General features: G+C 40.1%; 1 protein-coding gene across 2 annotated transcripts in view; it reads right to left on the bottom strand.

The window, feature by feature from the left end:
* lars2 (leucyl-tRNA synthetase 2, mitochondrial) overlaps positions 1–14,037 on the bottom strand; it is a 98,616-nt gene extending 84,579 nt beyond the window's left edge. The window contains exons 1-3 of one of the 2 annotated variants that reach the window (XM_057339875.1): positions 13,947–14,037; positions 9,176–9,387; positions 1,722–1,850 (exon numbers count right to left, since the gene is read on the bottom strand). In XM_057339875.1, coding sequence (XP_057195858.1) covers positions 1,722–1,850; positions 9,176–9,376 — 330 coding nt within the window. In that variant the 5' untranslated portion in view covers positions 9,377–9,387; positions 13,947–14,037. Of the gene's footprint in view, positions 1–1,721; positions 1,851–9,175; positions 9,388–11,474; positions 11,603–13,946 lie in introns of those variants that run through there. The other variant, XM_057339874.1, reaches the window with a different exon arrangement.
* Positions 14,038–15,281: the final 1,244 nt, after the last annotated feature.

The following is a 15,281-nucleotide window of genomic DNA, read 5'->3' on the forward strand; positions in this document are numbered from 1 at the left end:
TACGTCAAACTCATTTTTTGACAAGTTGACCATGTCAAGCATGAGAAGTCAGCACGTTTAACATTGTAAAGAAGTCAAAATGCATGAAACACCGTTGCACATTTCCTTTAAGCTCTTATTGGTGAAAGGTTGAGTTATATTCATTGTCAATCAGCACCACCAGTGGCGATCCGTGACTCCTCTTCAGGGGAAGCAGTAATGTGAAGCTCGGCAAAACATGTATTTAGGCCGTCATGTGTGTGCTGCAGACACGTAGAAAGGTTTTTTAATAAAAGAGACGCTCGCGTTTGCTAGATACTCGCTTAGTCTCATGTGTAATCAGAGTTAAGTGTTAACGCAGTGTCTTCTTAACGCAAGCGTCTCTTTTATCATAAACCCTTTCGACGCGTCTGCAGCAGGCACGTATTTTGACATGATGCGTGATGCACATAGGTTCACATGAAGCGCTGAACACGTATTTTGAATTCCTGCTTCCCCTGAAGAGGAGGCACTGATCGCCACTGAGCACCACCTATCTAACAGACATGAATTAGCTAAAGCTGATCAATCATATCACACCATTGGTCAGCGATTCACATCACTTTAACTCATCATCCTTGGTGTTGATGTGCTTTCAACGTATGATAATCCACAGGAACATTTGTGGATGTCAATGATGTCCTTTAGCACAGTGAGGCGTTCTTGTGCACACTCGGGTTTAAAAGGCTTTCTGAAAACACTTCATTGATTGTGTGCAGTGAACAGAAAGATTGTGTATTGTGTATTACTGTTCGTGAGATGAAGCTGTCAAGGATTGGCAGAAGAACCCAAGCGCAGGCAGGCAGTGAAGGGGTTAACAGATATTTATTTTAACAACAAAACAGAAAACAGAACAAAAACACCCACAATGGGGGAAAAACAGAACTAAGAAATATATATATATAAAACAAAAAACTTCCCACGATGGGGCAAAACTGGAAAATAACAAAACAGACTTACGACACAACGTCACAAAACAAGGCACGGAACAGGAACCAAGGTACACAGGAACATGAGCACAAACGCAATGCATACACAACATAGTACACGCAATACAAGAGCACAGGACAAAGAAACAAGAGGGTATATATAGGGAAGACAAACGAGGGATAACGACATGGGGCAGGTGTGGGACATTAAACACTCAGGGAAAGATAACGAGGAAACGAGAGGAATGGGGTCAATGACAAGACACTGGAGAGAACGTATATTATTGTCAAACGGACAATAATATGTTTCTCTCCACACATAACCAAAGACTTTGTCATGGCTCTGCTACAGGACCAAGAAAAACATGACTAAGGAAGCAGAGCCATGACAGAAGCAGACAGATAAAGCATACTTTTTTCTTTAGTATTCATTAGAAGCATTCTTACATGTGCCATTATTCTTTTGGTGACATGAGCTGCAGCCTTATGAAAGTGCTTTTTCAAATGGTGTAAGGATGTTGTGAACATGATGGCAAAGTTTGAGAAGCTGTGCTAATTAAAAATATATATTCCCACCACACTCACTCTTCAGACACCTCATAATTATAACACACTATTCCACAGAGACCTTAACTGCAGCTTTCACATACTGTATATGGGCCTGTGTTTTGATATGTCTATGTGTAGGTGGATGAATATAAAAACAAGGCTGGAGAGATGAAAAATCCTGAAATTAAGTGTTTTTATGTGCATGTTTCTGAGCGGTAAAATTACCTGATGGCCTCTCATCCTCTGGAAATGGCAGATGGAGTCGCTGATGGTGTAAACCCTTACGTGACCCATGTGCAGACGGCCTGATGGGTATGGGAACATGGAGAGCACGTAAAACTTCTTCCGGGAGCTCTAAGCAGGAAAAACACAAAGTGTTTCTACATCGAGTTCTTGAAAACCATTTTAGCTTGATAAAATGACTACAATGAAAATCCAAACTAATACGAGATAAAATTGTCTTAAGTCTGTCTGTTGACTTCTCTGTCCCAGTTAGGTTCATACATGCAGTCACACACAATGATTCATGGTGGCTTTGAAGGAGCCCGGCGTACCGGCCCGCATTAATCAGCGCAGGTCAAAATGGGCTTGAATTATTCAGCAGCTGCCAGAGGCGGGGCCACATTTTAAGAGCGAGTACATCTCACCAGCATCTCTCTCCGACAAGCCCTCAATATAGGCAAATCAGCTGTGATGAATTCAGTACATAAACACTTCAGGTCAGATCTAACCAAGCCACTAAAGCATACACAATGTTTTATTAAACACCCAGCTACTGTACAAGAAACCCTTTGGAATCAGAATGTGTGAAAACAAACTGAATGTGAGACATGCAATACACAGAATAGTTGGTAAAAAAATGACAACGCGGAGCGGACAGCATATGGAAGGAAAGCTGCTTCACGCATGTCTGGGGAATGAAAGCAAAAGGTGTTAAATGGTCTCGGTACAGGGTCAGACTATTTATAGAAGAGATGCCATGAGAAGCTTCACACAGAAACAGAACAACCACAGCAGAAAATGTTCATTATGCGACTCTATTTCAAGGTATAAAAGGATGGATGGGCAAATCCAAATTTAGCTATGATTTGCAATTGGATTAAGGCAAAAAATATGCTTTGCAACTTCTGCAATGCCATGTCAGTGGCAAATCTTACCAAAGATTGTGCTGTTTAGAGAAATCTCCAGTTGATTTCTAAGGGACATTCTGTAAAGATCTTAGTGAGCAACTGTAACCAAAGGGGACATTGGTCAACTAGATTGAGTATAATCCACGTACATCCGAAAATGTGAATTCATACCATGAAAACATTTAGTCTATGAATGATTTCAGTGATAAATGCAGCCATCAACAGCAGCTCCACAAGAAAGAAAGTAACAGGCTTTTAAAGCAATAGTCAGGAGACAGATGGCTCTTAATTCTTCCTGTAGGCAACAGTACTGAATATAGCTGCATAGTACAAACTAATTGACCACGCATAGCGTTTCTGGTACGCGTTTCTGTTGTTTATTATCGCTTGAAGTTCAGTCCCATTCCTTTTTAAAATATTTTTTTAAAGGCAAAAATATTTGCCCTTATTCACCCAGGACAGTGGAAACTGGGATCGGGACATGACCCGAGTCAGACTCGAACCCATGTTCCCATGAGCCAACAGCATGTCTGGAGCATGTGCGATAACTACTGTTCCACATCTCCAACATTCAGCCCCATTCCTATCAGTTTCTGTAGAGTATTCCAAACAGAGTTCAAACATTGGGAGTGAATTTTTCAGGACACTTGAACAATTCTGACATTGGGACAGTTCTAGACCAACTCTTTGGTCAGTGGCCTGACTAAATGGGTGATGACCTGAGGAATTAAAATTCTCTTGAGCTTTTGACACGTAAGAGGTCTTGGTAGCATTAATACATCAAACACGTTTCATAGCGAGGGGATCTGAAGGAGTTCTTATTTACAATCACGATAAGCTTATAATACCAGTAAGATCGCAATGTCAAGTCAGCCAAACATTGTGCGGTTTCTGGTTGTGGAAAACAAGCGTCTTTGCAGAGGCTTCCGAAATGATCCTGATGTCAGAGAGAAATCGGTTGTTTATTTTTAACCAATGTCCAAGTCATGTCAGTGCTGCTGACTTATGTGCCAACTGTCATGGACCAAATAATATTTCATCAAATACAATTTTTTAACCAGAGTTTGGAATTACATGTCCCCCAAGACACAAGACGTACTTGAATAACGCACTGATACAGGCTGCTAATATTTCATAACACAGTTTCCCAGTTTCACAGAAAATGCTTAAACATAACTGCAGACTAAAAAGCATGTCTGAGCTGTCTTAACTGAAAGAAACTTGCACTGACATATCTTATAATATGACAGAGCCATTGTATTGTCTAAAGATTCAGACCAGTAATGATTTTATTATAAAATCTGCTTCAATAGCTGACTAACTAAGACCTAGTCCTGGCTTAAATTAACCCTGTCTTTGAAGCCAAAACCCTGTCTGTGAAAGGCCTAAATATATTCAAAAGCATATGTCTTAGAAACAAGTAGGTATAGTGTCGATAATCTGTGCTGATACAGTAGGCACTAAGTGCAATATTTAGGGTGCAAAAACCATAAACATGTTTAGGGGGCGGTTTCCCAGACATGGATTAAGCCTAGCCCTAGACTAATTTAAATGTTACAATATCTTAAAATATATCAGTGTGATTGTTTTGTCTCACAGTGCATTCAGTAGTGTTATTTGTAAAGTATGTTTTTTAAATGACTTAAATTTCCTTATTTAACTAAGGCTTAGTCATGGTTTAAAATAATCCTTGTCTGGGAAACCACCCCAAAATGACACACTGTCACTAAACACACAATAGAGGACAATGGTGTCTGCAATCACTAGTGATTCATTTAAATGCTTCCATCAGTGGTTAAACTAATCTGTGATTGTTTGATTGTCTGTGACATAAATAAACACACAATGTGGTTGAAAAGACCATTTGAGAAGCTGCATATGTGAGTGAAACTGCGATCACCCAACAGCACATATTTATCAACAGCAGCAGCATGTAGGCTGTCAATCATAGTGTAGCAGTGGGTGGTTACACTGAAGTCCAGACCTACTCAGTCAGAGGATATGAAACAGGGTGGGAAAACGACTTGAAAATGTCTGGAAAAATTAAATCACTTAGGGGCGGTTTCCCAGACAGGGTTTAAGACTAGTCCCAGACTACCTTAAATGTTAGAGGTGAATCGAAAACAACTTGCACTGACATATCTTAAAATGTATCAGTGCGATTGTTTTGTCTCTAGATGCCCACCAGTAATGTTTTATTGTAAAGTATGTTTTTAAAAACACCTAAAAAATCCTAATTCTAATCCTAACCAGGCCTAGTCCTGGTTTAAAATAATCCCTGTGTGGGAAACCGGCCCTTAATATTTAATGTTTGTTTAAATGTAAAATTAAAAACCTTAAACATAAAGCCTGCATAAAGAAATTTTTTACCTTGCTGACCCTAAAAACAAGGCATTAATGTCCAAACAAAAAAAAACTAAAATGAAACAATTAGGGACACAATGGGAAAACCGGTAAAGAATGTTTGGCACTGTGACAGTCACGGCTCCGCTATCAACCACGCCCCCTGCATCAGCGCCATTGACTTTCTCACTGACCTACCCCTGTCTGATACATACACCTGCATTCTGGTAGTCGTGGATCGATTTTCCAAAGCATGCAAACTGATTCCTCTGCCACAACTTCCCACTGCTTTCGAGACTGCGGAAGCCTTATTCACTTATGTGTTCCGGAACTTTGGTATCCCCGAGGATATCGTTTCAAACAGGGGTTCCCAATTCACGTCCAGGGTCTGGAAGGCCTTCTTCAATCTCCTTCAAGTCACCGTGAGTCTTACGTCGGGATACCATCCCCAAGCCAATGGCCAGGCTGAACGAAAAATCCAGGATATTGGGCGGTATCTGAGGTCATACTGTCACTCCAACCAACACTGCTGGCACCGTTATCTACCCTGGGCCGAGTATGCACAGAACTCCCTTCGACAGTCTTCCACTGGACTGACACCATTCCAGTGCATACTCGGGTACCAACCTCCCGTTTTCTTGATCTGGGGAGCCGTCGTCTGTGCCAGCAGTCGACCATTGGTATCGTGAGAGTGAGAGGGTCTGGGACTCAGCCCATACCCATCTACAACAGGCTGTCCGCAGACAGAAGCATTATGCAGACACTCATAGAAATCCCACTCCAAGATACAAGCCTGGTCAGAAAGTGTGGCTTTCTACCAGGGATCTACAGTATGTCTGCGGCAGCCCTGTAAGAAGCTGAGTCCCAAATTCATCGGACCGTTCCCCATCATCAGGCAAATCAATCCAGTCACCTACCGTCTGCAGCTGCCCTCACATTACCGGATCTCCCCTTCCTTCCACGTATCCCTACTGAAACCCTTAACTAATCCTGTTCCTCTTGTCCCCACAGAGTCTGGTGTAGCGGCGGGCCGTCCTCCTCCTCCACCCTTGGATTCGGCCCAACAAGTCTATAGGGAGGAGTCCATTCTCGGCTCCAGACGGCGAGGCGGTCGTCTCGAGAATCTGGGAGGGGTACGGACCAGAGGAACAGTCCTGGGCAGTCCAAGATGGCATACTCGATCCTCAGCTTCTCTCGGACTTCCACGCAGCCCATCCTGGACGTCCTGCTCCTCGTCCTCATGGTCGTCCTCGCCGTCCTGTGGAGTCCGCTGGAGCGGACAGTGTCCACCACATCCCCTGCATCAGCGCCATCATCACGCTACACACGTTCCCGCTCACCTGATTATTAATGACACTCACCTGCACCTCATTCAGTTGGACACTATATCTGGTCCCTTGCTCCATGTATTCGTTGTCTGGTCTAGTTGTATGTTGTGCACGTCTTCTAGTCTAACCCGTAATCTCCTAGTATTTCGTATTCCGTGGATGTTTTTTTTACCCCGTGTTTTTGTAGTTTTGGATTTACTCTTCATCTTTGGATTTACCCTCGTACCTTTGTTTTGTGGATTACCCTTGTTTTGTGGATTACTCGTTTGTTCCTGTTTTTTCACCTGTGGCTTTATTAAACACCTCATCAATTATCACCTGTGGCATCGTTCCTCATTCAAGTACTGTTACAGGCATACAGTAGCAGTTCACGTCTGTCATGTCTGTCAGGATCAAAAAATAAATGCAAACTGAGATTTGGGCACTGCAGCAGAGAAGAGCATTGTCGGTCAACCAAAGGAAAAATTTGGGTCTGTTTATCAAACATAAATGTGATGGGTGTTTGTTTTCAATGTTAAAAGGAACCTTGGGTATAGAGAGATGTATGGCTTAATAAATTAACGATAGCATTGACTTTATAAATGTGAAATTGAAAAACTGTCTGTCACAATATTCAGAACTTTGAAAAAATATTTTTACTCAGAGGCCGCCATTTTTCCCCGTCAAAATCCGTGACATCAAATGGTTGCAACCTAAACCTGTTCTCTTAACGCTACAGCTAAGCACACACGTTTTCCATATATAAAAGAAAAATATGAGACGTCAAACATAAGATCAGATATACAGTATATACACAGGGACAGTACGTGGCGGTATGTCTTATTGACACAAGCCAGCAAGCCTGCCTGCCTGCCATAAAAGAATGCGTTCAGTAAGCGTCCGTTCAAGGTAAACATGCATTAAATCATGGCTTTAAACTACCGTCTTTAAGACACTTAAGACTATTTAAGACATCATCATCCACCATTATCGTATACTTTATACATTATGAAAATATACTGATACACACAATAATAAGATGCTTGCGGTTTGGTTATTGATTCTGTATTAGAGCACATGTGAATATTAGAGAGAGAGAAGAGAAAAGGCTACTGATGTTAAGTCAAAATCGGGTTAAAATGCATTTTACAGTGGCTAAAAACATTGTGTATATATTAAATTAAATGTTTTTGGTTATAGATTCCTTAACTGTTAGTAAACATTGTGACAAGTTTTTGTGGGCGGAGCTTAGGTGGAGGCAGAAAGATCCCCCTGACCGCGTTACTAATGTTAGGTAGCACGTTTTGTTTGCTTGCTTTTTGACAATGACTAGAAAAAAATCGGATTAATGTTTAACATGTAAGGTCACTCGCTGTCTAGGACTGCGATTGTTTTTGAAAAAGTTAACTTTAACACAAGGAACCTGGCCGACCTGTGACTCAATGGATCCATAGAACTGACAGGATTACCTCCAGTTAAGTGGCCTGACATTTACATCTACACCTACCAGACAAAGAAACCAAGCGTGTATAGTAAAGATAAACTGAGAGCGTATACATCTATAGATGCCTGCGTGTACTAACAGTGGCAAACGATAGCAAATGCATTTACTTGAACACAAACCTGACACATAACATGAGCCTTTTCACTGTTCCCTCTCCCTTTATACTAATGCACTTGTGACAACTAAAGAAGAGATGACAAACAGTTTCCTTTATGTTTAGTTTATGGCCGATAGTTAACTGCTAGTTGTATAACTGACAAAGTTAGCTAGCATACCCTATGCGTTCAAAAGTTAACACGACGTGAAAAATAACCTTGTTGCCCAGTTTCTGATTTGGGCATACATGAGATATTTTTAGACACATACCCAAATCATAATCCACACCAACAAAAGACAGTAGTTTTTAATCTTAAGTGTTATGAAGTGAAACGTGAGCATTTTTGATGATCCTTTCTGTTCAGTCCGCTAGTTTTATTGTGTTTAACTACAGCTGTAGTTCACTGTACAGCTACAGTGTTTTTTTTTTTGGCAATGGCAGAAGGTATGTGTTAAAATATCAAATTGGAGACTGTATTCAGTCGATTGTGGCACTAAACAATACAACAAGATGATATTTTAAACTCCTTATGTAACCGAATCTGTGCTGGCTTGTATTGGCCACCCCAAGTTTTCCCTTTGTTTTGCCTCCAGCTAATGCCGTGGAGTAAGCGTGACGTCGGCCGTAAAGGGGTCTATAAATATGTATGTTTGCATTGTTTCTGAACAAAAATATTAAAAAGTATGAAAATACACCAAATAGCGTCTTTTATTTTAGCATTATTTATATCTATTTTTATACAGTACCTTATATGTACTGAAGAACTTATTATTGTGTCTGTGTTCAGTTTGGCTGCCTGTGCCTGCAACCATTTTACGTCATCGAAAAAGAACATGGCGGCCTCCTTAGGTTAAAATGAGTATTACATTGAGGGTTTTTTAAAAGAAATGAAAATATTTGATGTGTTTCTAACGACAAATGCTAGTCGTGTAAGGCTATTATAACGTATTAAGCCATACATCTCGAGTTCCCTTTAAATACCTTGATCTATATTGTCAAGAAAGAATCCTAGTCACAGTGAACATGAACAGTATACAGTGCCTTGACTGATTTAAGCAAAAAATGACCAGAACCATTTACACCAGGGGTCACCAATCCAGTTGATGGGCACTGTCCTGAAGTTTAGATTAACCCCATTTAATTTGACATAACCCACTAAGGAAAGTCTTCAGGATTACCTGAAAAGTTTTGAAAGTTTCATGGGCTTGCAACTCTCTAGAAGCAGGGTTGTAAACCCTTAATATAAACTCTCTGTCACATAGGGGATCTGATGAATTCTTCATTATGGCCTGACTCACCTGGTGTACCTCATCCCTCTGCCACTGTTCCTGGATGCGTCCGTGCCACCATTGCTCTACTCTGCGCCGGGTCTCGGCTCTGTAGTCCCGCTCCCACCAACCTGTTTCACTAAACAGACTACGGACGTTGACCCTGATCACCTGGGCATCCCGCAACCGCCTCAGGGGGCAAGCACCAACCCTCCAAACAGAGATCAGCATGACTCTGGGACCTTGGAGGTACATAAGCAGTTAGAGCTCGAGGGAAATTTAAATGACAGAATTTCATTCACAGTATCTAAGAAACCAAAAAAAACGAGGCATGAAATGTGAATTTGAAATATTTTATTACTTCATTTTTTCCGAAAGCAGACCTTCCGCAAGGAAAAGCCGTTTACTTTCGGTTTTAATGTAAGAAACGACATTCAAATGTCACAAACAGGCAATTTGGTTTAATCATTTGTAAATATAATGTCATATATGTTATTAAAATATATATTTACATTTAATTTGTCAAAAAAAAACATGTCAAAATGATTTGCTGCATCCGGGTTAACGTGTGTTATTAGTTTTGAGAGGTTGTTATCTGGGAATAATGAACCTCCAAATGTCGCGACTGGCCAATCAGAATCAAGCATTCCAACAAGCTGTGTAATAATATAAAATATCAATACATCTCATACAGTATATAATTTAGCTTAGATTAAAAGGGCAGACGTGTATAGACAGTGTGTGTGGTGCTGAAATTTCTGTTGGCAAAACGTCAGCAGCCTTAACCAACAGAATCTAACTATGGCTGCACTGTAACTATGGCAACACGAGACAGTGTAAGGTGGCAATAAACCGGTCCCCTTCGAAACAAATGTTTTAACACCTACAAAAAAATCTAAATTTGTCATGTCAAACATAAATATAATTGACCAATATTCTTCATTAACACAGTAAATGTAGGTTTTGTGAAAAGCTCTATAAAGAAATATAGAGTTAAAGTAATTTTATTTTCTCAATTGCAATTCTACAAAACAGTCAATCGTATTTATATGATGTTATGTTCTTTTTCACAGATACACTATTTTCTTTTTTAATTTAGCATGAGGATTTGTTCAATTAGCCTGTTCCCACCCATTTCCAACTTCTTGGAGTGTCTACTTTCTTCTGTTTTGTTGCATGTGTAAATTAGGGACAATTGTACAGAATCAACCCTGTTACTATGATTTTACATCTACATCCATGCATTTGGCAGGTTTATCCAAAGCACCTTACTGTTCATTGAAGCTCTACATTTTACCAGTACATGCATTTCCTGGAAATCAAACCCACGACCTTGACGCCGCTTTGTGATTACTGGATATAGAGTTTTAAAATGCTTAAAATTTATACAGATTCTCTATTAATTTCAGACCATAATTTGTGAACCAGTTTAAAAGATCAAATAGGTCACAAATCAGACATTACCATGGCTTGCCTTACACCTTGCTATGCTATAAAATACATACAAAATGTACCATACACTCTTCTCATCTTGAGAATGCACAATGCTTAAAAAATAATCAACAGCATAAACATAATAAACAATTTGATCAATTGTGCAACAATTGTTAAAAATATGCCTACTCATAAACAATGTGTATTTCTGCATTAGGGTGAAATGTTAGACGACAAGTGTTTCTAACGAAGTTACACCATAGATCAGGGGTCTCCAACCTTTTTGTAAGCGAGGGCTACCTGAAGAGATAAAATCATCTAGAGGGCTACTTGTTGATAAAATACTTTCAAACTTTAAACATGTGATGCATTATTTTTTGGCTCACAGGATCAAATTGAGTTTTCTTTCACATATTTTTGCACTTGAATATGTTGAAGCTTAAAACGTGCTAATAATAACATATTAATCACACTTCATGACGATGTAGCACTTGAGTGTTTGGTATAGTCACAGATTTGTCAACTGTCCTGAGCATTATTGTTGAGCCCTTTGTTTGGCGGGCACCTTACAGAGTTCATGCGGGGCACCACGTTGGAGACCACTGCCATAGACGTTTGACAGCTGCCCACTAGCTCACACAAACTCAAGGTCTGATGTTTGTGGAATGGAAGTGAGGGGCACAGAAAATAAGTGTCATGTTGCCATGGTTACTCATCTTCCAAAGAGGAAAATTCATTCTGATCCTGGACTTCAGAATAATATCACAGACAACACAATGTGAAAAGGACGGAGTGTCACGCTTACCACACCAACATATAAATCCAGTATTTCCTGAACAGCAGAAAAAGAAACAAAAAGACATATAGCGCACGTGGAACATATGCAGCTACTTACACAACGATCATCGACAAAGAATGGGCCTGACACAGATATTGTGGGATCCTTTCTGTGTGTTCGGTATAACCGACATATCAGCTCAAAGCTTCGCTCTGATGCCGCATCAAACCGCTTACAAGGGCGCCGCCATATTGTTCAAACTGTCAAAACTTTATTTAAACGCCTACATCTTCAGAATAAGGAAAGTAATAGTTTTTGGATTTACATAGTAGGTCTTAGTGTGCAATTGAACATCATGACCTAAAAACATATGAACAACACAATTCTCAATAATAAGTCATTAATTAATCCAATTATTAAATTGGGTATTTTGAAACATTAAAAATAATTAAGAATGACAAAATCACTAAATATTAAGTCTGTACAAGTAAATAAAAACGCATCTGTGTTTTTGTTATTAATATAAATTATACCCCTAGGGGTTATTATGGATGTTATAAAACATCAAAAACAACATTACAGCACAATCAAATTATTGTAATTATTATTGTTATTGCATATTATATTATATTGCAATTAATATTGCATATAGGAATTTATTATCTGTTATACTTGACCTGTGCTTCTCTCTCCTTTATCCTAAATGTGTGCTCTCACTGAGCGTGTGTGTGTGTGCGTACTTGTCTGTGTACGTACGTGTGTGTGTGTGTCTCTGTGTCTGTGTGTGTTGGTGCATGTGCGTGTTGTGTGTGTGGAGTGTTTTGTGTGTGGGTGTGTCTGTCTTCTGTGTTTTCAACCTTTTCTTGTTTTTGCAGGTACAACTTTGATTGTTTTGCTTGTAGTCAATGTGTCTCATGTACAGCTGCTTTGTAACAATGAAAATTGTAAAAGCGCTATATAAATAAAGTTGAGTTGAGAGTTGAGTTGAGTTATTGTATTTTTTTAGAGGATAGCTTGTGGGACATTATTTTGAATTGCATTTATCTAAACTGACACTTAAACATGTACCTGTACAAAGAAATGTATTGTTGCATGTTTGTTTTTGCCTTGTTACCTTAGCAACACTTTATCTTTCAATAGCAGATTGTTCTTAGGGTGCGTTTACACTTGGCATTAACATGCGACCTGTATCTGGATGTTGTCCACGTACACATTGAAAAGACAAGTGTAAACGTGCTTCTGATCGGAATGTCATCCGATCAGCGTGTCCTGATCCAGAGGTAGTCGAGGACGGATCGGAGGATCGGATCTCAGTGTAATGTAAACGCAATCCAGACAGTTTATCTACATTTACCGGTACAATTTCACAGAAAACCCCGCCCGCTATCATTATTCTCTCGTCTGTCCGAAACCTGTCAGACTGCGGAGCAGCTGACAAATGCAGCGGAAAGTTTACTTTTGCTCATGAACGTTGCACAGTCGTTCATTTTCCCACGAAATTATCATGGATACTTTAACCTACAGAGGATTTGTCAAATCACACGAGATGTTTTACTTGACCACTTCAGCTGTATCATCGCTGTATTTGTGACTGCCATGAATGGCGTTGACTCGCGCACACAGCGCCATCTTAAAACGCATCATTTGTTTATTTTATTTTCATTTGTAAAATCTGGCCGAGAATCCTGTAATGTGAGCCAGGCTTTAGGGTGTGGGTTAAACCTGGCTCAGATTAAAGGATTCTCGGCCAGATTTTACCCCGATTTCCCCTCCCGAGAATCTTTGAAAAAATCGGGTCCAGAACCTCGATCGGGTACGAGGTTCGGCCCAGATTATCACGTAATGTGAGGCGTTCACAGATCGAATCTTACACCTCCCGATCTGCTCCGAGAGAAATCGGGGCCGCCCCGATCATATCAAACATGTTTGATATTTAGGATTTTAAATCGGGGTGATGACGTTGGTACTTTCGCAACAGCCAATGAGAGGCACATCTGCAAGGTGACGGAGGTGACTGACAGACCTTTAAAAATGTCGACCGCGAAAGCTCCTGCAAGGGTACGTTGGACAGCGGAGATGGAAGAACAACTTGTGGCAACAACATGATTGTCTATATAATGTATCCTCCAAAACATACCACAACCGCACAGATAAGGAAAAGAGCTGGGGAGAAGTCGCGTCGGTTTTAAATGTACCGGGTAAGTTAACTGCTAACGCGCAGCTTGTAGTTTCGTTCAACAGATTGTTATTTGGCTGTAGGCATACTGTAGCTGCACTGATCCAATAAATAACGGCCACGAGTCATACAGATGTCTTTTAGATGTTTTATTTTGCTCTCTCTCTCTCTCTGTGGTTTCCGAAGATGCCACGGTCTATGAAAGACACCGTGAAAACTACAAAAAATAAAGACATAAACTACTTAACCACATCTCTCAGTCATTATTCACTTTCACAAATCACAATCCTTCAACAATTAGTCCCATTCACCACATCATTACATATTGTTACAAAGCAGAACACATTACATTAAACACGTGAAAGCACATAAACTCTAACAAAATATAACAAGAAACAAACACAAACAAATACCGTGTGCGCCTCTTGGACCATATGCAGAGTTTATACGTTTTGAAGAAGCCGCACGTGTAACAGCCTGTTCGCGTCCATATTACTCTCTGACCCACAGTCCTGCGCTCATCTGAGTCACGTGACGCATCACGTTGCATTAAAGGAACATTACACACAAGAGAGCTTACTTTTCAAACACAGTTTAAACTATTTTAAATCAACAACTCTCTTTGAAACATTACATTTTTTAAATCTGCATGAACTTATCAAACATGTAGTCAACAAAAATCATTTTAACATGTCTTGAGACATTTACACTCCCACCAAATTACTATGATTTATGATGAATAATATTTGAATAAATCTAGTAATTTCCATATCCCAATATCAGAAATCAATTAATGGCGTTTTCTCCAATTTGATTACATCAAATTAATACTTAAAATTCTTTGCATTATCGTGAACTTAAGAGATTTTTGAAACAGAATTTAGTCGTTTTCTACAAGCACAACTAACTTATGAATAGGACGTTCAAGAATAGAAACGTGATTGTGCCTTTTGCCTTCTTTAACTAGCTTTCTATCTCCTAATTGTATTGTGGCCTTTCGCACCAATCCATCTTCATCCTTACAAACATCAAGCACTCTTCCTAGTTTCCATTCATTGCGTGGAATTCCTTCCTCTTGGAAAATGACAACGTCTCCGATCTTCACATTTCGTTTCGCCAAATGCCAGCGCTGTCTGAGTGTGATGTTTGCCAAATACTCTTTTCTCCATCTGGCCCAGAATTGCTCTGTCAAATACTGGACTCTGCGCCATCTTTTCCTGGAATACAGGTCTTCCGCTATGAATTTTCGTGATGGTGGCAGCGGGACCAGCGCCTTTGTCAGTTCGTTCTTCGCCCCGACAAAATTTGTGCCTCGATCTGACCTGATTTCTCTTACAGCACCACGAATTGCTATGAAACACCGCAGGGCATTTATGAAGGCATCAGTGGTTAGGTCTTCCAGCAGTTCTATGTGAATTGCTCTAGAGGGGAGACAGGTGAATATGAGGCCATATCTCTTGTGTTGTTTACGGCCTTGTTTTGTGTGAAATGGCCCGAAACAATCCATGCCACAAAAGGAGAATGGTGGCGAGGGATCAACACGGTTTTTGCAGGTAGGTCTGCCATCCTCTGTGTTTCTGATGGCCTACGTGCTCTTCTGCACATTACGCACTGCTTGATGTAGTTGGCTACAACTTTACTGCCACCAACAATCCAGTAACCATTAGCTCTCAGTTCATTAAGGGTTTGCCCTCTGCCTTGGTGTTGAGTTTTCTCATGGCAGTGACCCAAAACTAGACGTGTAACTA

Source organism: Triplophysa rosa, linkage group LG8 (genome assembly GCF_024868665.1).
Source record: "Triplophysa rosa linkage group LG8, Trosa_1v2, whole genome shotgun sequence".
Taxonomy (NCBI): Eukaryota; Metazoa; Chordata; class Actinopteri; order Cypriniformes; family Nemacheilidae; genus Triplophysa; species Triplophysa rosa.